This window comes from Aspergillus aculeatinus (assembly GCF_003184765.1).
Source record: "Aspergillus aculeatinus CBS 121060 unplaced genomic scaffold BO66scaffold_36, whole genome shotgun sequence".
NCBI classification, from domain to species: Eukaryota; Fungi; Ascomycota; class Eurotiomycetes; order Eurotiales; family Aspergillaceae; genus Aspergillus; species Aspergillus aculeatinus.
This window is the reverse complement of record NW_020291505.1, coordinates 383,554-409,894: the sequence shown is the minus strand read 5'-3', so window position 1 is coordinate 409,894 and position 26,341 is coordinate 383,554. Positions and strand designations below refer to the sequence as shown.

The 26,341-nt window shown below is 53.8% G+C and overlaps 8 protein-coding genes across 8 annotated transcripts; 5 read left to right on the top strand and 3 right to left on the bottom strand.

The window, feature by feature from the left end:
* The first annotated feature begins 848 nt into the window (after positions 1-848).
* BO66DRAFT_353516 (peroxisomal biogenesis factor 3) lies at positions 849-3,068 on the top strand. The gene is made up of 4 exons (XM_025644811.1): positions 849-1,207; positions 1,303-1,658; positions 1,716-2,112; positions 2,163-3,068. Exons 1-4 carry the CDS (start codon positions 1,050-1,052, stop codon positions 2,857-2,859), a joined length of 1,608 nt encoding a protein of 535 aa, XP_025502085.1. The 5' UTR covers positions 849-1,049; the 3' UTR covers positions 2,860-3,068.
* A 1,096-nt stretch (positions 3,069-4,164) lies between these two features.
* Positions 4,165-6,287, top strand: BO66DRAFT_421737 (putative MFS transporter; the record flags this gene model as incomplete). The annotated part of the gene is made up of 8 exons (XM_025649989.1): positions 4,165-4,307; positions 4,372-4,532; positions 4,599-4,691; positions 4,845-5,201; positions 5,251-5,304; positions 5,374-5,421; positions 5,478-5,795; positions 5,867-6,287. The coding sequence occupies 8 exons, from the start codon at positions 4,165-4,167 to the stop codon at positions 6,109-6,111; spliced, it is 1,419 nt and encodes a 472-aa protein (XP_025502084.1). The 3' UTR covers positions 6,112-6,287.
* Positions 6,288-7,777: 1,490 nt separating this feature from the next.
* BO66DRAFT_353511 (DNA-directed RNA polymerase I subunit RPA49) lies at positions 7,778-9,912 on the top strand. The gene is made up of 3 exons (XM_025644810.1): positions 7,778-7,994; positions 8,090-8,421; positions 8,583-9,912. The coding sequence occupies exons 1-3, from the start codon at positions 7,847-7,849 to the stop codon at positions 9,591-9,593; spliced, it is 1,491 nt and encodes a 496-aa protein (XP_025502083.1). The 5' UTR covers positions 7,778-7,846; the 3' UTR covers positions 9,594-9,912.
* A 266-nt stretch (positions 9,913-10,178) lies between these two features.
* hemA (5-aminolevulinic acid synthase HemA) lies at positions 10,179-12,619 on the bottom strand. The gene is made up of 2 exons (XM_025649988.1): positions 12,188-12,619; positions 10,179-12,131 (listed from the first exon to the last, which is right to left on the bottom strand). Exons 1-2 carry the CDS (start codon positions 12,522-12,524, stop codon positions 10,525-10,527), a joined length of 1,944 nt encoding a protein of 647 aa, XP_025502082.1. The 5' UTR covers positions 12,525-12,619; the 3' UTR covers positions 10,179-10,524.
* A 337-nt stretch (positions 12,620-12,956) lies between these two features.
* Positions 12,957-13,677, top strand: BO66DRAFT_133226 (uncharacterized protein). The gene has a single exon (XM_025641998.1). The coding sequence runs from the start codon at positions 12,993-12,995 to the stop codon at positions 13,383-13,385; it is 393 nt and encodes a 130-aa protein (XP_025502081.1). The 5' UTR covers positions 12,957-12,992; the 3' UTR covers positions 13,386-13,677.
* Positions 13,678-13,733: 56 nt separating this feature from the next.
* Positions 13,734-19,035, bottom strand: ino80 (chromatin-remodeling ATPase INO80; the record flags this gene model as incomplete). The annotated part of the gene is made up of 4 exons (XM_025643941.1): positions 13,734-13,942; positions 13,998-17,814; positions 17,869-18,417; positions 18,502-19,035. The coding sequence occupies 4 exons, from the start codon at positions 19,033-19,035 to the stop codon at positions 13,734-13,736; spliced, it is 5,109 nt and encodes a 1,702-aa protein (XP_025502080.1).
* Positions 19,036-22,106: 3,071 nt separating this feature from the next.
* Positions 22,107-23,311, top strand: BO66DRAFT_327456 (zinc-dependent alcohol dehydrogenase; the record flags this gene model as incomplete). The annotated part of the gene is made up of 3 exons (XM_025643949.1): positions 22,107-22,769; positions 22,836-23,190; positions 23,265-23,311. The coding sequence occupies 3 exons, from the start codon at positions 22,107-22,109 to the stop codon at positions 23,309-23,311; spliced, it is 1,065 nt and encodes a 354-aa protein (XP_025502079.1).
* A 389-nt stretch (positions 23,312-23,700) lies between these two features.
* BO66DRAFT_403214 (putative GABA permease) lies at positions 23,701-25,884 on the bottom strand (the record flags this gene model as incomplete). Its single annotated transcript, XM_025648852.1, has 7 exons — positions 23,701-23,891; positions 23,977-24,361; positions 24,446-24,532; positions 24,594-25,126; positions 25,187-25,334; positions 25,594-25,739; positions 25,788-25,884. 7 exons carry the CDS (start codon positions 25,882-25,884, stop codon positions 23,701-23,703), a joined length of 1,587 nt encoding a protein of 528 aa, XP_025502078.1.
* Between the last annotated feature and the right edge of the window lie 457 nt (positions 25,885-26,341).

The window sequence follows — 26,341 nt, the reverse complement described above, 5'->3', positions numbered from 1 at the left end:
TCGCCGAAAAGTCTCACATGGAGCAAGGTTCATGAGGGGTGCATGTTCTGCCAGTAGCAAGATATACTGAGTTTGAATATGTGTGAAAAGGTCATGGAGGATGTAGGGGGAAGATTGGGAGGAGGTGTAGTAGTAGTGAGAGAGAGAGAGAGAGAGAGAGAGAGTGGGTGCGTTGAAAGAGTGGAGGGGAAGCAGGAGGAGGAAGAGGAGATAATGGGAAAGTCGGTTCCAGTCAGTCATCCGTGGTATGTAAAATCATTGTAATCGGCATACCTAATCAATCTTACCCCACGCTGGCTGATTCTCTGCTCTCCTTCCCTGAACATCACCTCTCTCCTGGATTAATTGTTTCTTGGTTTTCTCTTCTACTTTGAGTCAGGTCTACCTTACATGAAGCATTTGTAGACCATGCTATACAAGGACTGCGATTGATGCGCCGTATCTTTGGAGGTTATGTATGACAATTCAAGGTCGTCTTTCAGGTACGGTACAGGTCAGGTCAGCCTGACAGCCCAGGCACCGGTTCTCAGGCCGGATAAGGATCCAGCAGCAGCAGCAGCAGCAGCAGCGATGATGCAATCTTTTGAATGGACAGGTAAGTAGATTGAATCGAGATTAGTACTCATACATTACATGCTCTGTATAGTACACAGTACCTAGTATGCATGTATGTATGTTTAAGTTGCCAATAGCCAATAGGTTAGTCAATTATTCAAAAATACTAGACCCATCTCAGTGAAGATCACACACAACTCTGAAGCTAGACACAAGCTGTTATCATACGCCGAACTGGTTTAGCCGAGGCCGGATTGTCCTCCCTCTCTCTACTCGCCGACCGTGTGCCAGCTCTCCCTCCCATTCTCCCCCCCCCCTCCCCGTTGCTTTCCTTTTCACGCCTCTTACCATCCTGATCCTTCATTTTTAAATTCTTTCCTGTCAAACACCCTCTGCTCCCTTCTCTTCTACTCCTGCTTCTTACATAGGATGATCTGATCTTCTCCCACTTCCCCCAACAATCTCCTGCTGAAGCCCCCGATCATCGCTCCACCATGATCAGTGCCACTAAGCGCTGGTTCCGGCGCAATCGCAAGGGCCTTGCAATCGGAGCAGGCGTTATCGGCGCGGGCTATCTTGCCGGCCAATATGTACTGGGCAAGATCTCGGAAGCAAGCGAGCGTATGGGAAGTGATCGTATTGCTCGAGAGAAGTATGTGATCTCTTCGCTGATGAAAGAGCTCGGGCCGTGTTGCGATGTGCTCGTGTGCTCCGAAGTGGTCGCTGACGAGCCCTGCCCCGATCTAGCCTACGGAGACGCTTCGAACAGAACCAAACCGACTGTACCTACACTATCCTAGCACTCTTACCCACTGCAGCGGAGGATATACTGGAGGCATTGCCGGTCGAGGAGTTGACGAAAGAGCTACAAAAGAAGCGCGCGGAGCGGTTAGCTCGCCTCGGTACGGCGGAGGGGACAAGCTCTGATCTAAGCTCAATCTCGCCGAGTATCACAGATGATGATCGCCGAAGCCTCTCCAGCTTCCAGAGCGATGGCTTTGTCCGCGCAAGTCAGCTAGGAGAATCCACACTTGAGGGTGCCGCACCCTCGCCGTCGCCAAAGCGCAACAAGACTCAGTTGTGGAATGAGGTTAAGATCACCTGTAAGTTGCTTTCGGCTGTGCTTTGGCCAATTTCGGGAGCTGACGGTTTCATGGCAGCTATCACTAGGTCCTTTACGCTGATCTACACCCTATCCTTACTGACTATCTTCACTCGTATTCAATTGAACCTTCTCGGTCGTCGAAATTACCTGTCTAGCGTGATTTCTATGGCCACACCCCCAGCGGATGCATCGACTATCAGACTTGAAGATCATGATGATGATGACCTTACACAGACTCTGGGTAATGACTTCGAAACCAACCGGCGCTATCTGGCCTTCAGTTGGTGGCTTCTTCACCGTGGCTGGAAGCAATTGATGGAGGAGGTGCAATCCGCTGTGACGGAAGTATTCGGGTCGTGCAACCCCAGAGAGGATATTTCGCGCGGCAAGCTGGCAGAATTGACCCTGCAAGTCCGAAGGAAAGTGGAGGGGGATACCGAGGAAGACAGAAAGTAGGTTTGACTCTTGTCATATGTTTGCTGGCATGTCATTGACCATTTAGACACCGGAAGTGGCTATCCTATCTGCTTCCCCCGAGAGAGGAGGAGGATCATCTACTGGAAGAGTCTGGTGTTCTAGGAGTGACGGAACCCTCGACCCCTCAAACCACTGCGACACTACGGCACCTGTTGGACGAGACAGCTGACCTCATTGACTCTCCGACATTTACCCGCGTTGTCTTGCTTCTCAACAACGAGTGCTTCGAAACCTTGATCCAGCAATGCGCAGCCGAAGCTTTTAAAGCATCGCACACGCCTGCCCCTCAGTCATTCACTTCCGTTGCTACGGTCGTCCCTGGGGCAGTCAGCTCAGAACCGAAGACTAAGCTGGCAAACGTGCTAGCCGTATTGGCTCGACAAGCCCATGTGATCGGTAACGGCACTGCGCCTCCCAACTTGTACCTTAATGCCATGGAACAAGGAGTTCGGGAGCTGGAAGCTTTTGCGGCCGTCGTGTACAGCTCCAACTTCGATGCTGAGCTGCTCGAGTCTGATGCGAAAACGCAGTCGATGAGATTGCCGGCAGAAGCAAGCTCCGACACGCCCTCTTCCCCTGGCCCCGTCATGGTTGACACGGAGGACATTGAGGACCAGGCTCTTCAATCGATGTCGAGTCTGACAGTTGCAGATGACTCAACCTTCGAGACGGCGTGGGGCAAGGCTGTAGAGGATCAACCCTCAACAGGACTAACTACATGAATTGGAGAGATTCCCGCATTCTACGAAGATGTTGCTCCCTGAATGAACATTTAACGACCTTCCTCTACTATATATACTCGCACGACCGGCGATTAAGCAAATACCACGAATGTATCTATTCTCCTTGACATGTCACTAGAACCGGAGATGACTAGCGGATAGAGGGCGGAATAATCTGGCGCTGAAATTGGGCAAATGTACGATATCGGAAAACCAATAATAGCCTGATCACCTCCTCAAACTGAAAGAGATTTTGATCGTCGCAACCTACTTCCATGCCTAGGAGGGGTCACGTCTGGAATCCATTCATACATACGTACGTAGTAGATTTCATAAAATGCGGGGAGAAGCGAGTGGACCCGCCTGGCAGCTGCCTTAGTCATCCGAGTATGGGGTAACTTAACTAGTTAATCCACTTCAATACTAGTCAAGTCTTTCTACTTCTAAAGCTGAACTCGGCCACAACTTACCGGGCAGACTGATAGACTGCTCTAGAGCCATTAAACTTGCCGAGGGTGAGAGTTGAGCTGAAAGCTTTTCCCGCTTCGATTGACTTTCCATATCTGAGGTTTGTATCTATGAAGAAAATGCTATATCCGGAAACATGTCCTGTAGAATGCTCCGGAATTGACAAGGTTATCTCCCGCAGCATCTCCCGCAGCAGTCTTCTGTATGTTAAGCTCATATAGTAGATGCCTGATAATGTAGATTCCAGCCAGTTTAGCATAAAGTCGACCGTCAGGCTGCAAGTCCAATTCTTCAGCCGAGCTTCAAGTCGCAGGTCGGTACTGAGTGCCGGCTCAGGTGACTGGCTGGATTGGCTGGCACTGTCGGCTCTCATTGCATCTTTGATACCTAGTGAGCTGTAGCTGAGTAGTTGGGTGTTAACACAGCTGAGCTGACTTTTTCCTTCCCCTCTTCTCCTCCGCTTACTCTCCACAAATAGACTCTGAAATCCCCTAATTCGGGCGCTTCTCTGTTCCTCCCTGTTGATGCCCATGAGACTTGATTGTACTCATCTTTACCGAGTGAATTACGCACACAGACCGTCACTCCCAGAGTCCTGACCACCTTACTTCATCAGTCTGGAAAAGAAAGCAAGCACTACTGCAGATTGATTCATAAGCTCAGTGTCTACTCCAATTATCCTTAGGACCTGGTCTCTGAAGCTTGTACTCAAAGTGATATCAAGCACAATGGGTCGCGATGCAGGTATGTCCTCCCATACAGTTCATGCGCAGCACGATCCAGTGCTTTAACACCTGTATGTGCAACGTAGGGTCACAGTCCCCTTATTTCACCGAGATGAAGACCGAGGAGCAGATCCAGACGTCCGCCGCGGGCCTGCCCCGGCTGACTTCCACGACCGAGCGCAAATTGATGGCCAAGATTGACTGGCACATCGTCCCATGCCTGTGCATAATGTATTTGCTGGCTTTCTTGGATCGGCATGTGTCCCTACGTCCCGGAAGATAGGTCCGTGATAGGTTCACTGACGGTGGACGGCTACAGGGTGAACATCAGTAACGCTGCGGTGCTCGGACTGCAGAAGGATCTCAACATTGTCACCGGCACCAAGTACAACACTGCATTGACCATCTTCTTCGTGCCATATGTGCTCTTCGAGATCCCGTCCAACCTGCTGCTCAAGAAGCTGAAGCCGCATGTGTGGTGTGAGTATCTGGAACTGTGCATAGTCGTGGTGTGGACATTGGCTGATATGCCGTCGATGCTCATAGTGTCCCTGTGCATGTTCGGTTTCGGCCTCGTCATGATCTGTCAAGGATTGGTGACTAGCTGGGGTGGATTGGTAACCACGCGCTGGTTCCTGGGTACAATTGCTCTCATGTTCGTTGTTGGTGTGGGATGTAGGCTGATACGCAGGTCTTAGGGATGTTCGAAACGGGCATGTTCCCGGGGTGTAAGTGCTGTCTTTGTCGCTGTGCGTATTTGGCCACCGGACTAATCTGCAACTTACGTGCAAGGCTTCTATTTGCTCGGTACGTGGTATAAGCGAAGCGAAGCGCAAAAGCGTTTCAGTTTCTTCTTCGGCTCCACCACCCTGGCGGGTGCCTTTGGTGGCCTCTTAGCTAGCGGTCTCGGAAAGATGGCTGGCCTACGAGGCTACGGCGGCTGGCGATGGGTTTTCATCATCGAAGGCGTTCTCACGTGCGTGGTTTCCTTCGTATGGTACTTCATCATTCCTGGGTTCCCAGAGGATGTCAAATGGATCAATGATGAGGAGCGAAGGTACATCCAGGCAAAGCTGGCTCAGGATGTGGGCAAGGCCGGACACAATGCCCATATCGGTTTCCGAGACGTGCTGGATGTGTTCAAGGACTGTAAGTACCGCGTTTATTGGCTCGGAAGGACGCTGACTGGGAGATGTAGACAAAATCTTTATTGGCGGGTTTATGTACTTTGGTCAGGTCGTCTCGGCCTATGGTATGTAGCATTGGGCTAGCCCCGGCAAAGCCTGTCACATGTTTGAAAGGACTTCGCTAATAGTTCCAGGGTATGCCTACTTTGCACCGTCTATCATCAAGACCTATGGATACGGAGGTATTGTGACCAGCCTTGGCTGACGGATTGACACCGTGCATTAACGTATGATGCAGCCATCCAAACGCAGCTGTACTCGATCCCACCATGGGCGGCCGCCTTCGTCTTCTCAATGATCATTGCGATTCTATCCGATAAATTCAAGCATCGGTTTGCATTCACCTTGGTTCCTATGTTGGTCACCATGGCGGGATACGGGATCCTCTTGAATGTCCACGGCGTAGCACATAGGAACGTTCAGTATGGCGCTCTTTTCATGGTCACCTGTGGCACCTACAGCGCAATGCCCGTGATTGTCTGCTGGTATGCTATGAACCTAGGCGGCCATCGGCGACGCAGTGTAGGAACAGCATGGCAGATAGGGTTTGGGAACAGTAAGTAGCCCAAAATTCAAGTGGGCCAGGGCAACCAGAGGATTTTTCATGCAGCTGACAGCAATCTCTAGTTGGGGGGTTCATTTCGACATATGCCTTTCTAGCGAAAGATGCACCTCTCTACCGCAATGGATACATCATCAGTTTGTCCTTCCAGTGCTTCTCGGCTGCCTGCTGCATTATCTACTTCGCAGCGATCTGGGCTGCAAACAAGCGACGTGACCAGATTATGGCCAGTAACACCCCGTCGACACTGCTCGACGACGAGGAAGAAATCAAGGGTGATCTGGCAGTGACGTACCGATACGCGTACTAGAAAAGATGTCCTTAACAAGCGAGAATTGCTTGTTGCAATCTGGGATAGACATTTATCTGGTCATTTCCACCGACATCCACGGAGTAGACAGATAGGGCTAGGGCTTTTGATTGACTATGGGAGTAGTGGAGAGCGGTGAGGCGAGGATATGGTCTTGCATGCAGCATTATTGACCGAGCACAGCGTGGTCCTACTGATGATGAAGCATAATGAAGCATGAGTAATGAGAACCTCAATCACACACAGTCGTACTCATACAATCGTAGTTCGAGTGAATCTGTACTCTGTAGGCCTAACGAGCCAACGAGAAGCCCATCGGTCAAAGGAAGCATTGCTGGGATATAGTCTACACCGAGCGGGAGTGTTGATGTCACGAGTGAAACCCAATGTGGTTCCCTGCGGTCTCGGTAAAGCAAAGGGTGGCCAGTGCGTAGCCAATCACAGCCATCAGAGCACTAGCGAGCCCTTAGCGGCATTGGATGCTGAGTCAGCCACGGCGCACACAAGAAGCTCAACCGCGGCCGTTCTCCGTCTTTCTTGCAACCATCTCTTTCATCCTCGCAGAAGTGTGAGTATACTGCCCCGACCCTCTATTGTTCGGGTTGGACACCAACTAACAGCCATCTTCTAGTCCTATCTACGAAGATGAGAGCCAAGTGGAGAAAGAAGCGCGTCCGTCGCCTTAAGCGCAAGCGCAGAAAGATGCGTGCTCGCAGGTGAGTTCAATTCGATAGCCATCATAGTCCAATAGTCAAAACAATGGCTAACATGTGTAATCGCAGCAAATAAATTACTCGCCCCCTCCATCTCAGCTCTGCATGTGAAGACTCAGGTTGAACGCTGAACACGACAATCGAAAACTAAGAATTGCAACGACGTCACGATGATGATTTTAAACCTTTTATGATCGTTCAACGTGGTTCCCTTCTCTCCACCATCTCGGATCAAGGGCCCTGTCCCGGTTTTATCTACTACTCGAATTCGGAATCCGCCGTTCAACAAATGGAACTTCGAAAATCCCGTTCCAATCCATCGGGTTCGAAAACGTCTTCGATTTCTCACGACGGCTTCTCTCGCGCTATTGTGGCCGGACAGGGGAAGGGATGCGTTCTCTGTGGCGCGTCTCATCCATCCTTGGAGGTGGGCAAATGTGTTTGGTAGGGTTGGAAAGGGATCGGTTTTGTTGATTCTGTACTTCTCATCATCATACGCCGATGTCTTTGAGCTTCTATGGGGAACTGGTCAATATCTCATGTCTCGAGATTTCACTGGCAAACAAAAAAAACCAAGGGAATTTCGGGTCGTGGAGAGGTTTCTTTGAGAATTTATTCCAATCACAAAAAGTTCAAACGCAATCTCTTTCGCTACTTCTACTACGTAAAACCAAAAAATAAAGTAAAGTAGAACATCAAAAGTCGGCGCGACAGTGTACCACTTGTCGCACTCTGTCGATCTTCTTCAGAATTGACCATCCGACGCTGGTGGTCAGACAAATGGTGATAGACTAATTAATCATTTGTGTGTCCCCGTGATCTGCACCGCACTCGCGCCCTGCTGAGATAGTAGTCTCTCTCCGCCTTCCATTTCGGGACCAACTGACCGCCTTCAACTTTTTTCCTGGGACTTTTTCCTCCTCCGGTATATCAAAATCCACGCCGGTCGACGAGACACGGAAGTCCGCTCATTTTCGACCTGCCCCAGACTGATTGATACCCTTTGGACATCTTTTGGCACAATGGTCTCCGACAAGGTCGAAAAGAAGCGCAAGCGCGCCTCTGATCGCCACGAGCGGCCTAGCAAGAAGCCCGCGCTGGAAATCCAAGATCTGCCCCCTCTGGCTTCGAGCGTGGTGGAGGATGATAGCGAACTCGCTCCGGTCATTGGTAAACGCCTATCTATCCCAAAAAAGCTCGACTTTTCCCAGGAAGCAATAAATTAGACTATACATGCTAATCCACACATGGCGGCAACAAAATAGTGACCACCCCCGGCCTTAACGCCCCCCGCAATCTCCGGCTCAAACCCTACCTGAAAACCCGCAGCAAGACCTCCTCCGCTTCGACGCGCAACAAAGGGATCGTCTCGTCGGAGCTGCTCCTCCAGTCGTCCGAACACCCCAAGCTGGACTTTGTGGGTCGCGAGGCCGAGGAGGATGCCGACTCCCAGCTGAAGCACTACGTCGCCGTGGTCGATCCCGAGAATAAGACATGGCAGTTCATCGAGGTGCGGAAGATGACGCTGCGCGGTGCGGTGCGGAAGCTGCGCTCCATTGATGAAGAGGAGGAGGAGGAGAGCGAGGAGGAAGAGCTGGTGAGTTCTGATCCTTTTTTTTTTTCTTGGTTTATGCCTATGCCAGTTTAATTTGTGCGCTGGTTGGGTGATCATATCTCTGCAGATGGAGACACCACCTTTTTTTTTCCCTGGGCGAAAAAAAGAAAACTAAACTAACGATGAATGTCTTACATCTCCAGCAAACCCTCCGCGCCCAACGCACCGAACTTACCAACACCTTCGGAACCAAACAATCCCGCAAAGCGGCGCAATCCCTGGCCGAGAACGCGCAACTCTCCAACCTGCCCTCGGGGGCGGCCTCGGCCGCAGAATCCGCCATCCTGTCCTCGATGCCAACGGAGGGGGTCAGCGACATCGCCGCCAAGCAGGCGCTGGTGCAGGCGCAAGTGCAGGCCAACAAGCCGATCCCGACGCCGCACCTGGACGCCTCGCACCCGGCCGAGGTATACCCGCTCGCGGAGCTGGTGCCCAACGGCGAGTCGACGCTGCGGCAGCTGCCGGGCGTGCAGGACTGGATCGCGACGGCGAACGCGGGCGAGCCGGTGGTCACGACGTCGCGGTACGTCTCGCGGCGCGTCGACGCCGTCATCCAGTCCGGCAACACCACCCACCTCCAGATCCTGCGCTTCATCCTGCTGCTCCTCGAGCTCAACCGCCACCTCAAGCGCGACCCCAAGGGCGCCGGCCCCGGCAGCAAACGCCTCCCGCCGCGCGACGAGCTCCGCACCATCCTCGCCGGCGGCACCTCCCCTTCCACTACAAGCACCAGTACGTCGGAATCCCTCGCCGACCCCATCATCGACGCCGTCCGCCGCCGCTTCGCCCCCGGCGCCGGCGGCTCCCTCTCCCGCAACGACGTCACCCTCCTCCACACCACCATCTGCGCCCTCTCGCTGCACATCCCGCCCCAGCCCGCCAAGGACGGCGGCAGCAGCTCCCAGGGCGGCAACGCCCCCAACGAGCTGGCCACCGACCCCGCCGACCTGCGCGACGACCTCCACCTCGAGAGCCCCGTCATCCTGCAGTACTTCCGCGAGCTGGGCTGCCGCGTCGACAAGCCCCGCGAGTCCGAGTTCGCCAAGTGGGGCATCAAGGGCGGCAAGGCCGAGGCCGCTGCCCGCCGCGTGGCGCGCCTGCGCATTCCCGTGGAGTTTCCTAAGGTGAGCCGCGGGGGTGGCAAGAGACGCTAGTGAATCCAAGGCAAGAATGGAGACGAACCAGTGCGTAAGATCCGAAAGAAGGGTGGTGGTGATTAGGATACTATGACGCTGTGTGGATGTGGAAAGAGTATGGAAGAGGGGCGTGTGGACGTGGAAACACTCCTCCGTCTCCCGATAACCCATAGCTTGTCAAATAAGTCTTGTTGTTGTCCTCAAAACAAAAAAAGCATTTGGTCTCCCCCCCTTGGGCTTATTTCCAACTGGCGTTAGGACATACGTTATGTTTTGTGGTGTGTATATTTGTATTTCAATTCGTTTATATAGGTAGTAGTTAATCGGTAGCGAAGAGAAGATGAAGATTTGAGTATGTTATCATAGAGGATATATTTCCGGAAAGTCAACATTGCTTATTCGTTCGTGTAATGGGGGTATACACGGTATACTTACCACAGGGGTGGGGGATGTATATATACTCCGGGTCGTATCGGTCACTCACTCAACGAGAAGGATGCCTTCGGCCCTGTTCAACCCAGCCGCAACTACTAATGTTCGTGCGGAGGAAAATCCTTAGATTTCGTAGAATCTGTATGCTTACTACTGCTACAAGGACGGACACACGAATCAATGGAGGACGAAAACAGATGACAATCGTTGTTAAGGATCTAGAACCTTAAGCGGTCGTCACTCGACGGGACTAAATTCCTTGGTACCCGGCTGTCACAAATACTTGGATTTCCCAGAGGCTTCTTGGGACTTAACCAAAACCGCGATTATATGATTGACCTATTGGGTTGGTTTAGGAGGGGTACAAGAAGATATGATTGATGCTAGGAGATCCTCCAGCATTATATGAGGTGATGGCATTGTTAATAAAAAGGAATGGACGTGGAACAAATGATTACACCATACATCCACAGGACTATGTTTCTCTGAAACATTCGGGGGTTCTCAAGACATGGATCTAGGCGGCGACGCCAACAGGAATGCCCGAGGCCACGGCGGCGGCAGGACGGATCCCGGCGGCGGCGGTCTGCATCCGGGCCGAGGCCTGCGCGAGCAGCGCCTCAGCTGCCGCGTCTTGGAACTCCCGGGTGACGGCGGTCTCCAAGTCTTCACCCTCCTGCAGACCCAACTGGGCGTCCTCCCAGATAGGCTGGTTCGCAGCCTCGGCTCCTTCGACGCCGACGCCGACGAAACCGCCCTGAGCCTTCCAGTGGCTGGCGCGCTTGATGCCCAAATCGTTCCAGACGGTTTGGAGCGCCTGAACCAGGTGGTCGCGGTGTTCCTTCACGTGGCCCGGAGTGGGGGTGATGCGGAGTCGCTCTTCACCCCGCGGAACGGTGGGGTAGTTGATGGCTTGGACGTAAATCCCATGTTCCTCCAGAAGCTTGTCCGAGGCTTGCTTGGCGACCTCGGCGTCGCCGACTAGGAGGGGAATGATGTGGGACGGGTTCGGGATCACGGGAATGTCCAACTCCTTCAGGGATTCCTTGACGGCCCGGGTGTGCAACTGCTGCAAAACGCGGTCGCGTTTGTACTCAGCCTGGTACTGGATGGCAGTGTCCGCTCCGGCCATGGTGGCAGGAGGCAGGGAGGTGGTGAAGATGAATCCCGGGGCCAGAGAGCGGATGGTGTCCACCATGGCGGCGGAACCAGCAATGTATCCACCGACACAGCCGTACGCCTTACCCAGGGTACCGGTGATGATATCAATGCGGTCCATCACGGTGCCCTTGGTGCTGCGTGGGTTGGCGGTGTCCTGCGAGGCGTAGACGTCATAGTCGAGATGCTCCGCGACACCCGCACCGTGGGGGCCGTACATGCCAACGGCGTGCACCTCATCCAAGAAAGTGATCGCCCCGTACTTGTCGGCCAAGTCGCAAATCTTCTCGATGGGGGCAATCGAACCGCACATGCTGTATACAGACTCGAAAGCGATGATCTTGGGGACATTCAGAGGCAAAGAGGCCAGCTTGGTCTCCAAGTCGACCAGATCATTGTGCTTGAACACCATCTTCTTGGCGCCGGAGTGGCGGATACCCTGGATCATGGAGGCGTGGTTGAGGCTGTCGGAGAGAATGACACAGTCGGGCATTTTACTACCCAGAGTGGCCAAGGTAGCGTCGTTGGCAACGAAGCAGGAACTGAAGACCAGGGCGGCCTCCTTGTTGTGCAACTTGGCGAGAGTGCCCTCGAGGGCTACCGCATGTTGATTGTGTCCCGAAATGTTTCTCGTACCACCCGCACCAGCGCCGTAAGTATCCAGTGTTTGGTGCATGCTCTTCAGGACCTCCTGGTTGCGGCCCATACCGAGATAGTCGTTGGAGCACCACACGGTCACCTTCTCCTCCTGAGAGGCCGTGTGGGCACGAGGGAACTCCTTGGCCAGACGATTGATGTTGTTGAAGTAACGGTACGACTTGTCCTTGTGCTTCTTGTCCAGCTCCCCGTTATAGAAAGCGTTGTAGTCGAAAGGCGCAACCTTCGGGGCATCGGGGCGGGGACCGGTGACGGTTGCGCCGCTGGGGGCTTCGAAACGGCCTTTGACACCGGGGAAAGCGGGGTCGACTACGAAGCAATGGAGTCAGTACAATGTGTCTAACAATGGGAAGTGTACGAAATACCTCTCTGAGAGTCCTTGTAGACATTGGGAGCAACGTCCGCGCCATTGCCCGAGGTCGAATGCAAGGCCCGCTTGGTGGGAACCGGGCGGAAGTACCTGGGATCCATGCCGGCGACACCGGAGGTGAAGCGCTTGGTGTTGGCCAAACGGGCGCTCTGGACGGCCAGAGCCTTACTCATGACGGGGCAGCGACGGGCCAGAACCTGGAGGTTTGACATAGTGCCGCCTCCAGGGCTCATGCTGGGACGAGTGGCGGTGGACAGAGTGCGCAGAGTGGACGGGGAGGTGCGCTTGAGGAACGGGCACATGGCTCGAGACTGCTGGAGAAGCGACTCCATTGGGTGCGGTACGGCCAAAGGGCGAAGATCACTCTCAATTGGAAAGAAGGAGGAAAGATCCCCTTGTGGTGATAGTTGGGAGTGTGGGGGGGGGGAGGGGAATAGACTTGGGGTAAGGAAAAAGAGAAAACAAAAGAAGAGATGAACGAGGAGAGGTGGAGTTGATAAGTTTTAAGTAAGAGTGAGTCTTAAGTGGGAGGAGTAAGCCTGAGGGGGCAAAAAAGATTCGATGGGCTGGGCAAAGGACGGGATTTGCGGTGCTGGTCGCTGGTCCGCTGAGTAGGGAAATCGGCCGCGACTTGGCGGCTTACTTAAGTGGGAACGCGCTCACTGGGCCGCGGCTGACGATTGTACGGCCACTGATTGGCTCCCGGGTCCGGTTCGGAGAGGGAGACTCGGAAGATGACTAAGAACTAATGCGTGGGTAACTAACTAGGTACGGAGTATGTGTATCTAAATGGTCTCGGCATGGTCACAGCACGGTCACGGCACGGTCACGGGATTTACACCGTAAAAGGCCGGCTGGAACTCGGCTACTTTTCCGCCACGCCCGGCGCATTTTATTCCCTTTTTGGTCACTCACTGTATTACTTACTCAAGCAGCCAGTTCATGCCACTGCATTCATTCGTCCATTCAGTAAGCAAAGCAAACATCAAAAATCCCAAGCTCCACAGTCAGAAGTACAAATAGTCATCGAAGGGGTAAATCCGAGTAGTCAGCGAAAAGAAGAAAACATAACAACAGTCACTCCCCCTAGTGACCTACCCCACACGCACTCCACTCCACCCTCGGAACAACAACAGATCTATCATGCCATTGCCTTCCTCATCATCTTCGGTCTGACTTCTTTTTTTCTGTAAAGTCCTTTCAACCGTCCAATTCTTTTTTTTTGTCTCGCGTAATCTTGCCCGATTCCCCCTTCTCTGCTCATTATCTCCAGGGAATAACAACCCGGTGCAAATATTTTCATACACCACCAAATGCATCCTGTTAATACAATACATAGTTCGGACAGTAAAATCCGCAACTGGGGCGAAAAGAAACATAGAAAAACAAACAACAAAGTGAACCACCATCCAGTGTAAAAGTTCCCAATAAGTGTGTAAAGCTTCAAACAACATCAGAGGTGAATAAGAAAAGAAAGGAAGGAAGTAGATATCCCAACGCCGTCATTCCATCTCATCGTGCAAGAGTCCTCGTAGGCTGGGTTAGCTGGGTCCGAGGCCCCCATCGCCGTCAATGAGACGCAGTCGCTCTTTCGTCGTCTTCGCCCGTTTCGACGTGCCCTTGCCAGTCCCGCGTCCACGTCCTCGCTTGGGAATGGGTGTGGCCGAGGGCGTCCCAATGTTATCCGCGGCGGACACCGGAGTCGCGGCGCCCGAGGGTTTGGCACTGGCATCGTCAAAGTTGCCCTCGCCTAGGAAAGCCCCCGTTAGTCAATGGTTAGAAAATGGGATCGGAGGACGCCTTACCTTCATGATACATATCATCCAGCGTGATGTCTCTCTTTCTTTTCTGAGCCGCCTTCTTCCCACCTTTACTGGCACCAAACACCTCTCCACGGTCCATGGCTTCCTTTTCCTTCTGTTCGATAAGCTCGGCCTGCTCATCGTCCGCCAGCCACATAGCAATGTCCTTGGTCCGGCTTTCCCGATTGCGCGTGTTGAAGTCAACTCCACCAGCGGCACCACCCGTGATGACGACACGCTGGACCTCTTCCTTCTGCAACGCCCGCTTCCGAATCCGCTCCTCAATCGTGCCACGAGTGATGAGGCGGTAGACCGTGACTTGCCTCGTCTGACCCAGACGGTGAGCTCGGTCCATGGCCTGAGAATCAATGGTAGGGTTCCAGTCCGAATCGTAGAAGATGACCGTGTCGGCTGCCGTGAGGTTGATTCCCAGACCACCCGCACGCGTGGATAGAAGGAATACGAAAATTTCCGGACGCTGTTGGAAGTCCGCCACAGTATCACGACGATCCTCCAGCTTGGTGCTTCCATCCAATCGACAATACTTGTAATTGCGGTAGGTCAGATACTCCTCCATCAAGTCGATCATACGTGTCATCTGAAAGTACAGTAGCACACGATGTCCACCGGCCTTGAGCTCGCGCAAGAGTTCGTCCAGCTTGGCCAGTTTACCGGAGTCCGTGACGAAGCGACGCATCGACGGTACCTCAATATGCGTGTATCGGCCCTTGGTGGAAAGTGGCTTGGGTAGCATGGGCTGCAGCGAGTAGGGTGTGGGATCCAGTTTTCTTTCCACAATCTGCTGCTCCACCTGCTTCGAGGCAACGCCGTACAAAGCATGGCGCACGGAAATATTGAAGAAGCTGTCTCTGGCCTCATATATGGGAACCTGGCTCGAACTCGTGATGGTGATTGGAGGTGCCGACGCTGCGGGGGTGGCAGATGGCTCAATCAGAGAAAGACCCTCTCGCTCAAACGTAGACTGGGAAACGGTCATCAAATCCCGCATGTAGCCCTCAGCCGCGACCTCGCTCACTGCATGACGATCGTTGCGATCGACAACGTTGAACAATGTATGCGGAAGGGCTGAGGCGGCTGTCTTGTCATCTTCGTAAACAACCTTGAGCCGGGCCAGCCTGTTTGTTTGTCCACGGCGGCGGACAGCCCGTTCGAAGACACCGGAATGTGACTGCTCGTAGGCCTCACCCGGGGATGTATCCACAAATCGCAGGAAAGAGAATGCCCCGTTGTCCCGAACACTCTGCTTGATATTATCAGGAGCGAAGATGTTCATCATGTGGTTAAGATACTTCCCACGGAAGCCGGCGTACGCATTATCGGGTCCCGCAACATCGACGCGACCAGCAGACCCACAGAGCAGACGGGGCAACGGATACTCAATCAGGTTGCGAGTTGAGTAAGCGACATCGACATTCTGGCCTTCTCTGACAAACGAGGCGGTTTCAGCAAAGTGCGCGACAGAGAATGGTGATTTCGTTTCCGCGCGCTCGAACAGATCCGGGTGGTTGCAGACCTTTCGGAACTGCATGACCAAATTCATCAGCGTTGTGCTGTCTGCCTCGTCTCCAACGGCGGCCTTCTCGATTAGGTCCATGATGCTGACCCGGTTGCGCAAGTTAGTATAGTAAGCGCGCTGGCGGTACGTAAGGTCGCAAAAGATGTCCTTCTCAACCTTATCCCCAAGTTCCTGCTGAACATGCTTCTTGACACGGCGAAGCATAAAAGGCTTTAGAATCATGTGGAGACGTCTTAGCTGGTCCTCGTTGAGTTTCGTGTTACTCTGAGCATGGGATTCAATGTCCTTGGAGAACCATTCGCTGAATTCATCGTGAGAGTCGAACAGCGTGGGCATGATAAAGTGCAGAAGGGCCCACAGCTCCTGCATGTTGTTCTGAATAGGAGTACCTGTCAGGAGAAGACGGTTACGGCAGGAGAAACCGAGCAAGTTCTTCCAACGGGAACTCTGAGAGGACTTGATGGCCTGGGCTTCATCAAGAATCATGTACTGCCACTTGACCTTTTGGAAGTACTGTGCATCCAGAACCACCAACTGATATGAGGTGACCAACACATGGAACTCAGACTCTTTTGTATATGTGATATGCTTTCGATCCCAGAACTTACGGAGGATCTTGCGGTCTTTGGCTGAGCCCCAGTACGGAAGAACCTTGATGTCCGGGACGAACTTGGTGATTTCTTGTTGCCAGTTGTGCAGCGTGGACGCTGGCGCAATGACCAAGAACGGACCCCAGATATTGTGGACTTCAGCGAGGTAAGCCATGACTGAGATAGACTGAATAGTCTTTCCTAGACCCATCTCGTCGGCCAAGATACCGTTGATACCTTGCTCGTACAGGTTGACAAGCCAGTTAAGACCCTTGAGCTGGTACTCCTTCAGCTTAGCGGTAAGCATGTTGGGCTGAGAGATCTCGATATCACCCAAGCTGGTAGGGTTCTGGAAGTTCAGTTCACCCTCATCCAACGCATCCATCTGGTTCTGGCCGTTGTTGAAGGCACGGGCTCGATCTTGAGCCTGTTGAACGGCATTTTGAGCGTTGGCCATGGCCGCCTGCCGCAAGGCCGTCTCATCCTCGGCATCAAAGTCAAGATCTTCGAAGTTGGTGACCTTGGCACCAAGGTCGGCGACACTGGGAGGCATATCCACCGTGTGGTCTTGAGGTTTCCCAGGCTGGACAGTCTGGTCGGTTCCATCCACGGCCGTGTCCCCGGACTCGTCTCCTTCTGCACCTTTGATCTTACGGCCAATGAAGTGGGAGTACAGCTCGGTCTGAGAGATAAGGAAGTTGAGCTTACGTCTCTGACGATTGGCTTCACGCTCCGCTTCCGCCTTCTTAGCAGACTCGATCTCCTGCTTTTCGGCAAGACGACGCAAATCACGTTCCTCACGTTCGTTGCGCTTCCAGAAGGACATCATTTCACGCATTGTCCGTTTGGCACGGGCCTGAGTGTCTTTCATGCTCTTGTTGGTGCGTTCCTGCCACTTGCGAGATTGCTTGCTAGCCAGTTGGGCTGTCTTGCGGAGGTTTTCCTGGCGCGTGCTGAGAGACAGACCCTTGATGCGGTAGACCTTGGGGATATCTTTACGAGCAATATCGCGCCAGATCTGCTCGTAAATCTGGTTGTAGCCCTTGGTCTCGAAGGCGGAGAGCGGCGTGGGCGTGGGCTCCTTGGATCGGTTGCCTTTGGTCTCCTTCTTGATGGACTCCTTACGGGGGTCTTCCTTGGGTGCCACAGGCAATGCCTCATCGTTCTCCATGGCTGCATACGCTGCTTCTGCCGCGTCCTTTTCAGCTTGTTTCTGTTCCTTGGACTTTTTGGGTCGCGTGACGGGGCCATTGCGTCCAGACTTGCGCCTCGAAGGAGAGTTCCGACCGATGTGGAAAGAACTGGTGGTGCCCCCTTCAAGGTTTGGCGCCAAGGGAGTCACTTCGCTAATCTCCTCGGGGGCAGTAACACCCTCCAGAGCTCTCTTGGTAGTCTTGATCTTGCGCTGAGCTCTCTCGGCTTCACGGAGGAACTTCGCCTTCTCGGCAGAATCCTGGGCCTCATTTGCTTTGAGCTCTGCCTCCAGTTTCTTCTGCATTTCCATGCGCACGGTATTCTCACGTCGCCGCTTCCGCTGCATGTCCTTCTTGCGTTCTTTTTCGTCCTGGATCTCTTTAGCTTGTACTTCAGCGATAACGGATGCCTCGTTCGTGAGTCGGAATCGATCCATTCCGGCATCGGCTTGCTTCTCCAGGGACTTTGCGAGATCTCCCAAGAACTGATGACGTCGTCGCTAAAAGTATGTTAGCCTGCAAAGTGATCACGAATGAACGCATATTTCACGAACCTTGCGCCGAATCAACTCCGTTTGCTCGGTGAGAAGGGCACGCTTCTTGCTTTTGGCCTTGTATTCCTGGTACTGTCTCTCATACCCAGGGCCTTCCACATCACTTTTATCTGCGTTTGCCATATCGACCATCGCGCGGTTGAGAGCTTCCACCTCCCCTTCTGTCAAGGGGTGGCGAGAAGCAGCGCCGCGGGACGACGAGGAGGCTTTCGTTGACTCAGAAAGGCCATTCGCGACGGTGGAAGACCGTGAGTCGGACACTCTGGGCTCGTGGTCGACGTTGCGACGGCGCTTTTCATTGGCGGGTTTCTTTTCTATTCGCGGTAAGGCCGGGCCAGAGGGCTCTCTGTCTTTGCTTTTGCTGCGAGAGACCGGGATGGGCGTCGTCGACGGTGGGTTCAGATTGTCCGTCGCGCTTGGTGCTGGCGCGATGGGGGTTGCTGCGGGTTCCAGGGACGGCTGTTTCTTCGGTGGAGATTGTCGGGAAGGCGGGTTGCGCTCTTCTGCTGGTCCAGCCAAGATGCTCGCAAACGACATGGGATCTGGTTTCTGGAGGCCGCAAGAGAAGTGATCACGATCAGCTATTGTGGACCAAGGAACATGCAGGAGAGGAAAAAAAAAACAACAACGTACGGTTTCCTTGGGAGGAGAAGAATGCCTAGACTCTCGCATCATGGAAGATGGATACGGCGCGACTCCGTGGCCCCCCATAGGGTAAGGAGATTCTGACTCTTTTTTGGGAGAAATTTGCGAATGGCTGTCGGGCCGACCAGAGGGATGAGCGTGGGAGGGAGTAGAATGACCGTAGGGGGTCGCGCCGTTGCCCGACAAGACGGAATTAGAGTAGGGCCGAGGCAGGGGGAACTGCGGCGTTCCAGCCGAGGAATGGGCCTGATACTGTGATGATGTATCCGATGGATGAGATGAAGGAGCGGCGCCATTCAACGGAGGCAGCGTGGCCGGTAACGGAGACGGCGCATGGGAGAAGTGAGGGCTCCTGGCCATGCTGGGCTGAGGGGGGAAGGCGGGCGGCGTCTGCGGCGGGTGCTGTTGATATTGGTCATTGTTGTTGGGGTAGTAGGGACGGTTCTTGCTCGGAGAAGAATATGCAGAATAACGAGGTTGCTGGGTAGGAGATTGAGGATTGTACGGCGGAGCTCCCGTCATGATTGCCGCGTTGTGCCGGAGGAGTAGACGCGGCGGCGAAGGTGACGGACAGCAGTGATGGGGAGGGGAGAGGATGAGGATATTTAGAACAAGGACCGTCGCGATGGATGAAGGCTGGCCATGCGCGAAGGGGATGGGGAGGGAGGTGGTCTTGGAGAGGTTTTAGCTCACGGAGATCTTGAGGTGAAGGGCGATCACGCGTCCGTCCGTTAGTTGTTCGCCGTCCAGCTAGAGTTCCCTGCGTGAAAAGGAATTAAATCTGAGTGGCCGACTTGGGGGGAGGAGTGGAGACAAGAGGACAGGGAAGCATGGAGATGGAGATGACGATGGGGGGAAAGATGATGGGGGGTGTGGTTGGGATGATGAAGACGACGACGATGATGATTGAAAAGGGAAAAGAAGGATGAAGAAAATGAGCGGATAAAGGGAGGATTGATTGCCTTACCGGATGAACAGGAGTCTATCGGCGGTTGCTGGAGGAGGAGGAGGAGGAGGAGGGTTTCTTGGTGAGGGAGGGAGGGAAGACGAAGAGGAGCGAGCGAGCCAGCCAGCCAACAAACCCTCACGGCTCAGCCGTTCCAGACAACAGAAGTCAACTGTGAATTCAACTGAATAGATGACCAGAACCGGTAGAGCGATGATGCTGGGGGGCCGTGGTTATGAGGGATAAAGACCAGCTGCAATGAGCCGTGAAGGAGACCCACGAGGGGCGAAATCTCGCCAGTTTGTTCCCGTGGTAGGAGGCTTTGTGGTGATAGCCGTCTAGATAGGAAGATAGAAGGGCTGGTGGAGGAGGTGGAGGTGGTGTGTGTATGGAAGTGTATACTTAGAAAGGAGTGAGCTTAGGCAGTGAATGAAGGGGGAGGAAGGAATTAATTTGGGATAGATGAGAGAAGAGGCTGTTGTGGTGGATGATTGCAACAAACGCCTTTCTCTGACTCTCTTTTTTCAGCTTCATTGAGCCAAAAGCTCGTCTCCAGAGAGTGAAAAGTGAGTGACAGACCGCGGCGGGACTCACTCGGGCATGGGCTCGTTCCTGCCTATTCGGGTGGATTTCCCTTCCATACCCGCCGGCTGTGGCTGTTTGGCTGTCAGTCTGCGTCAGTATGCGTATTTCACTTACCCCAAGTTACATAGCTTACCACTAGTAACTATTTTCAACTTGTGGGGACGACAACCCAGGAACTACGCCCAGGCTCCGCATAAACGCCGCTATATGCGATATATGATTGAGATAAATTGAAGTCAGTCTGACATGGAGCCATGGACTTTCTGTTAGAACTTGTCTTCCACGCATTCACCATGACAAGTACCATATATTCCAGGCGAGAAAGAAGAAACCTTCTGAGGCTGGGTCTCGCCATCCCGCTGCGGTCTCGCCGTGTCCATCACTTCAAGTCATTGTAAGGAAAGGCTGTCCTGATACCAGTACGAAACCGCCCAGACGTTCACCTCAATGTACTCTAGATGCAGTTTATTGTACACGAGGTTCGATCAGAGATGCATATTGAACATCAACCATGAATCTCTAAAAGATTGAACTCTACCATGCTGGTAAGGTTTTGGCAGCAAGTCAGTCATCGGAATTTCGGGAGCAAACAGCGGCTGCATGACATCCAACATTGCGCGCATACGGCGAGCTACATAGAGTGATTATGCTTGTGAGGGGGAGATTAAGCACGGAGAAAGGGGAACTTGTACAGTATAACACGAACGTCTTCAAAAAGGCATTGACAAACAGACACAGCATAACTAGAGGCCTGATTCAGCAGTTCGTTTGTCTGTATAGGTACTCCGTACCGAGCCAAGAATGATATCAAGTCAGGTGGCTGCCCAGGAGGTCCTCAATCCGTGGCAGGTCCAGGTATATAAGATGAGGGCTCGTAGTGATGTGCTTTCAAATAAAATAGCTACTAATTACTTTACACTATCTTCATCCCCAATCCACCAGCCCCGATCCATCCGGCCTGAGGCACCTGGCACTGACAGCCCTGACTTAAGTATGTACTTAGGTACTTAGGTAAGCATGAACCGATTCCGGTGATGGGCCAATCCAATGCGATCTCCCCGCCCAAACTGTCCCGGAGGTGGACATTTTCCCAAGAGGGAGAGGGACAGGTGCATCCCACGATGTTCCTGGGGGGTTTCCTTCCAAAAGCCGAAATCTCGAACATGAAACAAGAGCCAAGCAGCGTGGGGGGGGGGATCCAACTTAGGCGAAGACCACGAACGGAGGGGCTGACGAGGGGAAGGGAAATCTGACCTAATGCAATATCGGGGTCTGATAATGCTCTCAGTCACCGTTGAGATGCGGAGACAAATCTCGATCAATTGCTGATGACGTCTACATGTTCCACCTTTTTTTATTTGAACTGGACCCCCCCCCCCCAAAAAAGATAATTGACATAATCCGAAAACAGCATGAAGTATGAAGTCAAAGAAATGCAACCACCGAGTATCGCCAGGGGAGAGAGAGAGGGGCACAGACCGGAGGTAACAGACCGGACAGGAGATGCTCGGGAAATGATCTCCTCGTATCGCCCTCACCCTGGGATGAGCAAGACCACAAGGATCGGGATCCCAGGATGTACAACCTCCGCATCCGTGTTGCTCCTCTCGTCCGATTGTCTGGACTGTGCTTCCTGTCAACAACACACCACTAAGAATCACGACGTCACTTTGATCGCTTCGGCCGGGAGGGAATCACCCCACCTGCCATTCATTCATTCACTCACTCCGTCACTCACCTGTCCTACTTCCAGTACGTACAACGAACCATGAGTAGAAAAGTGAATGGTCTCATTGCCTGTTGTCTCTAGAAATCCTACAAATCCTATAAATCCGGTCCTCCCTCGCTCTTTCATTTCCCCTCTCTTTCCACGTAACACAGCTTCCGCTTCCTACGTTTACATCTACTTTCCCAGCATTCAAGCATCCAAGCATAGAATCTCTTTACCTCGTTATCTACATCTACATCTACATCTACATCTACATCTACACCCACAAACCCCTCACCCATCCCCAATCACAACCTCCACCACCACCACCACCAACAACAGCAACCAAAGAAAATGTCTTCCCCTCCCGAGATCCCCTCGACCCAATGGGCCCAGGTGGTCGAAGAGAAAGGCCACCCGCCAGTCTACAAGCAGATCCCCGTCGGCAAGCCGGGCCCGGACCAGATCCTGGTCAAGATCCGGTACACGGGGGTGTGCCACACGGACCTGCACGCGATGAAGGGGGACTGGCCGCTGCCGCTCAAGCAGCCGCTGGTGGGCGGGCACGAGGGGGCGGGGATCGTGGTGGCGCGCGGCGACCTGGTCACGGAGTTCGAGGTGGGCGACCACGCGGGCATCAAGTGGCTGAACGGGTCGTGCCTGGCCTGTGAGTTCTGCAAGCAGGCGGACGAGCCCCTGTGCCCGCACGCCGCGCTGTCCGGCTACACCGTCGACGGCACCTTCCAGCAGTACGCCTTGGCCAAGGCGAGCCACGCCTCCAAGCTGCCCAAGGAGGTGGCCCTGGACGCCGTCGCCCCGATCCTCTGCGCCGGCATCACCGTCTACAAGGGCCTGAAGGAGTCCGGCGTGCGGCCCGGCCAGACCGTCGCCATCGTCGGGGCCGGCGGCGGGCTCGGCTCGTTGGCGCTGCAGTACGCGAAGGCCATGGGTCTGCGCACCATTGCCATCGACGGCGGAGAGGAGAAGAAGGAGATGTGTCAGAAGTTGGGCTCGGAGGTACGAAAGATAAAAACGTGTAAAAAAGAGAAAACACAAAACTAACGAGCAATAAAAACAAACCAGGCATACATCGACTTCACCACCTCCAGCGACATCGTCGCCGACGTCAAAGCCGCCACCCCGGAGGGTCTCGGCGCCCACGCCGTCATCCTCCTGGCCGTGGCCGAGAAGCCCTTCCAGCAGGCGACCGAGTACGTGCGCTCGCGCGGCAGCGTCATCGCCATCGGCCTGCCCGGTAACGCCTTCCTCCGCGCCCCCGTCTTCAACACCGTCGTCCGCATGGTCAACATCAAGGGCAGCTACGTCGGCAACCGCCAGGATGGCGTCGAGGCCGTCGACTTCTTCGCCCGCGGACTGATCAACGCCCCCTTCAAGACGGCGCCCCTGAAGGATCTCCCCAAGATCTTCGAGTTGATGGGTATGTTGCCTCTCTTCCGCCTCTTTGCTTGCACTCGGCAGAATCAGGACTAACACACCGTCTCACCAAAACAGAACAAGGCAAGATCGCTGGCCGCTATGTCCTCGAAGTCCCCGAGTAAATGCATCCTTTTCTCGCTGGACCGGGATAGTATCCGTTTTACGAAGGTGACGACGATAAGACCCTCTATCTACCTTTGCTTTCTATTTGTCTCTTAATTTCTAAACCGTCGCCCCCTCCCCACCCTCATGCATTGCTAAACACATCGGGTGTCAATGGGGTGTCCTACGATGTAATGTACCACAGCGTTTGCAAATCAATTCTCCAATCAAATGATTCTTTGGCCCCTTGAACCGGCTTACAGTATCTTGACCCTTACATCTTGTCTTATCAGTACCTTGTGCGATGATAAACGATTCAAGCACGGAGATTTTATTGAACTACTCCGAAGTACAAGAGCGAGAACTCTCTTGAAAATAGGTTACAAGCCACTGAAAGAAAAGAAAGGGCTCAAGCAGTGTTACCCTTCTTCTCCTTCTCTCCCTCCGCTTCCTGCGGGAGCCTCGTCTCGGACGGACTAGCTGACCCCCCCACGGTCGTCTGCGGACCTTTGTACACCTTTCGCGCATAGACCGCATAGTAAAGCAGCGCCCCAAGCCACAGGGTGCCATTGATGACAATGGTGTAATTCATATTCGCAGCTAAATTTTCGCACAGGAACAGCAGTCAGCGCGGAATCCCATCCACAACCCAACCAAGACGAAAGGAATGAGTGACACAACTTACGGGTCGGGTCTGGTCCTTCGGTAGGAAACATGCTCAGCACGATAGCAAAAGCCAGATACACGATCGCGGTGATTGCAATGGGCTTGCTCAGCCGGCCCGTATAGAACTCTCCGGGGTAGAACCGGTCTTGGCCCCAGACGAGCCGGGCCAGGATCGGGACCATCCAGGCGAGATCGTTGCCCGCCACGGCTAGAGAGAACAGCGCGCTGGCCGCAGCGTTGTCGATCAGACAGAGCAGACCAAGGATGATGGCGATCACGACCACGGCGCAGACCATCCGGACGGGTTGGAACCGAATGCGTTTACTGACGTGGCGGAAGAAGGAGGAGAAAGGGAGGGCGCCGTCGCGAGAGAAGGCCCAGCTCTGACGGGAGGCTGCGACCACCTGTTTTTAGGTTCCGCGATTAGGGGTCAGTTCAATGTGCTTCGGATCGTTTGTTCGGTACTGGAAGAGAGTGACTGAGCTCACAAGACTCAAGCCCATGAAGAACTGGACCACTGCTACCACGACCATGAAGCCGAGCGCGCCGCTTTTTCCGAGGGAGTCATAGTAGATCTGGAGGACGCAATCGCTCAATATCAGCCCGGCCTCAATTGACAGAATAAAAGGAACCCACCTGTGCCATGGGTTGTCCGAACTTGGAGTCGAGGACCGCCGTTAGATCGACGTCGATCACAGCTGCCATTATCGCCAGCGAGACAAATCCCAGCAGACCACACAGGCCCGCGGACCAGACAATCCCCAGTGGTACCGCCCGCGCAGCATGGGTGGCCTCCTCACTCATATGGACACAGGAGTCGAACGCCCCGATGGTCCAGATGGGCGACAACCACGCGATCATGAAGCTCCAGCCCTCGGGCCAGGTGGTGAGATTCTCAGCATGCCCGAAGACGTAGGCACCCGAGTTGATCTGCCCGCCGCGTACTGCCTTACCAATCGGCAATGCGAGCGCAGTGGCAAAGACCAGGCCCGCGTTGAGGACGATGCAAACAGACTGGATTTTGGGCATCACGCGCGCAAAGAAGATGGCAATCAGGCCGTGCACGACGACGCATGCGACATACGTGCCGTAAAGGGCGGGACGGGAAGCAGTCCATTCGCCATCGCGCGCAATGGAAACAATAGCCAACAGCATAGTAGCAAACCCATCTCACCCTCCGAGTCAGTTCGAGGCAGAAGCATCTCACGAGGAAGAGGGGCGCCGCTTACAATCTATGGAACAGACACCTCCAACAAGACCGATTGTATTGCTGTATCCAACGACAAAGCTGAGGGGATTCTTCCATTTCTCTCCGCTGAAATAGTGGGTCCAGAAGTATAGACCACCGGCAGTGGGCATCGCAGACGCTAGATCGGCCTAACTGACACAGAGTTGTAAGCGTCCGACCAGAATAATAGGAACCAAAAGAGCTGAGGGAGGCAGACCATAGCCAATGCCACTATGAAGATGAAGACACTCGCAGCAAACCAACCTAGAATTCCTGTCAGACCACTGCCTTGAGCACATCGCACTGAATAAACAAGAGATACCGTACCCTGCGATGCATTAGCCACAAGCCTCATCTAGTCAGGTACCAAGCAACCCCCGTGTAAGCATAGCAAGAAGGGCGACGTACCCAGACCATACCCACAGGTCCAGCAGGAATGGAATACGATAAGGTCGATGCGATCGACGGCAAAAGTCCCATGATACTGAATGCAATTGCGAAGACCTGTACGGTCGAATAATGCCTGCGCAGCTCCTGCTTGTACCCCAGTGTCGCTGGTCTCGTCAGCATAGACACACGAGACAGACGATACGCAAGCGTACCTAGAAGCTGCATATCGCCTTGTTCCAGCGAGGGCTCCTCGCCCACTTCTGGTGAAACCTTAGACATGAAGTCCATGTTCTGGGACTTCTCCGCCATGGTAACAGGATTATGGACATCAATCGAGCGAATGAATGGGCTATAGTTACTTGCGAATGGTCAACAGCGCAGAGCAGACGGACCGCTACTTATACCAACCAACCCTTGCCCATTGCACCACTGCATCACTGCATCAATTGGGTTTATTCTCCGATAAGCAACGGCCGGCAGGGACCATTCACACCGCAGCCCAGACTCTAATGGCACATGCGACACGAACCGTCAAGGTCCAGCCATAGCCACCACCAAGCCGTGGTGTGGTTATCATCACCTTATCGCGGGGTAGGCCGATCAAGGGGAGAAAGGGGCCAATGTAAAAGCCTGAAGGACTGATAAGCTCCCGTGTGTTGCGTCTGGAGCGTCCCTGAACGAGCAAAGTCGACGAGGGCGAAAGAGGAGAGAGAAGTGGAAGCAGAAGTACCAGAGACGGAATTAGGCTGGCATATCATACGGAGTA

Bases quoted from the DNA above. Each gene is read 5' to 3' on its own strand.
- BO66DRAFT_353516 (XM_025644811.1), top strand. From the start codon at position 1,050: ATGATCAGTGCCACTAAGCGCTGGTTCCGGCGCAATCGCAAGGGCCTT. The intron at 1,208-1,302 runs GTATGTGATCTC...GCCCCGATCTAG, and splicing joins GATCGTATTGCTCGAGAGAA to CCTACGGAGACGCTTCGAAC. The intron at 1,659-1,715 runs GTAAGTTGCTTT...GTTTCATGGCAG, and splicing joins GAATGAGGTTAAGATCACCT to CTATCACTAGGTCCTTTACG.
- BO66DRAFT_353511 (XM_025644810.1), top strand. From the start codon at position 7,847: ATGGTCTCCGACAAGGTCGAAAAGAAGCGCAAGCGCGCCTCTGATCGC. The intron at 7,995-8,089 runs GTAAACGCCTAT...GCAACAAAATAG, and splicing joins CGAACTCGCTCCGGTCATTG to TGACCACCCCCGGCCTTAAC. The intron at 8,422-8,582 runs GTGAGTTCTGAT...TTACATCTCCAG, and splicing joins AGAGCGAGGAGGAAGAGCTG to CAAACCCTCCGCGCCCAACG.
- hemA (XM_025649988.1), bottom strand. From the start codon at position 12,524: ATGGAGTCGCTTCTCCAGCAGTCTCGAGCCATGTGCCCGTTCCTCAAG. The intron at 12,132-12,187 runs GTATTTCGTACA...ATTGCTTCGTAG, and splicing joins CTACAAGGACTCTCAGAGAG to TCGACCCCGCTTTCCCCGGT.
- BO66DRAFT_133226 (XM_025641998.1), top strand. From the start codon at position 12,993: ATGGTCACAGCACGGTCACGGCACGGTCACGGGATTTACACCGTAAAA.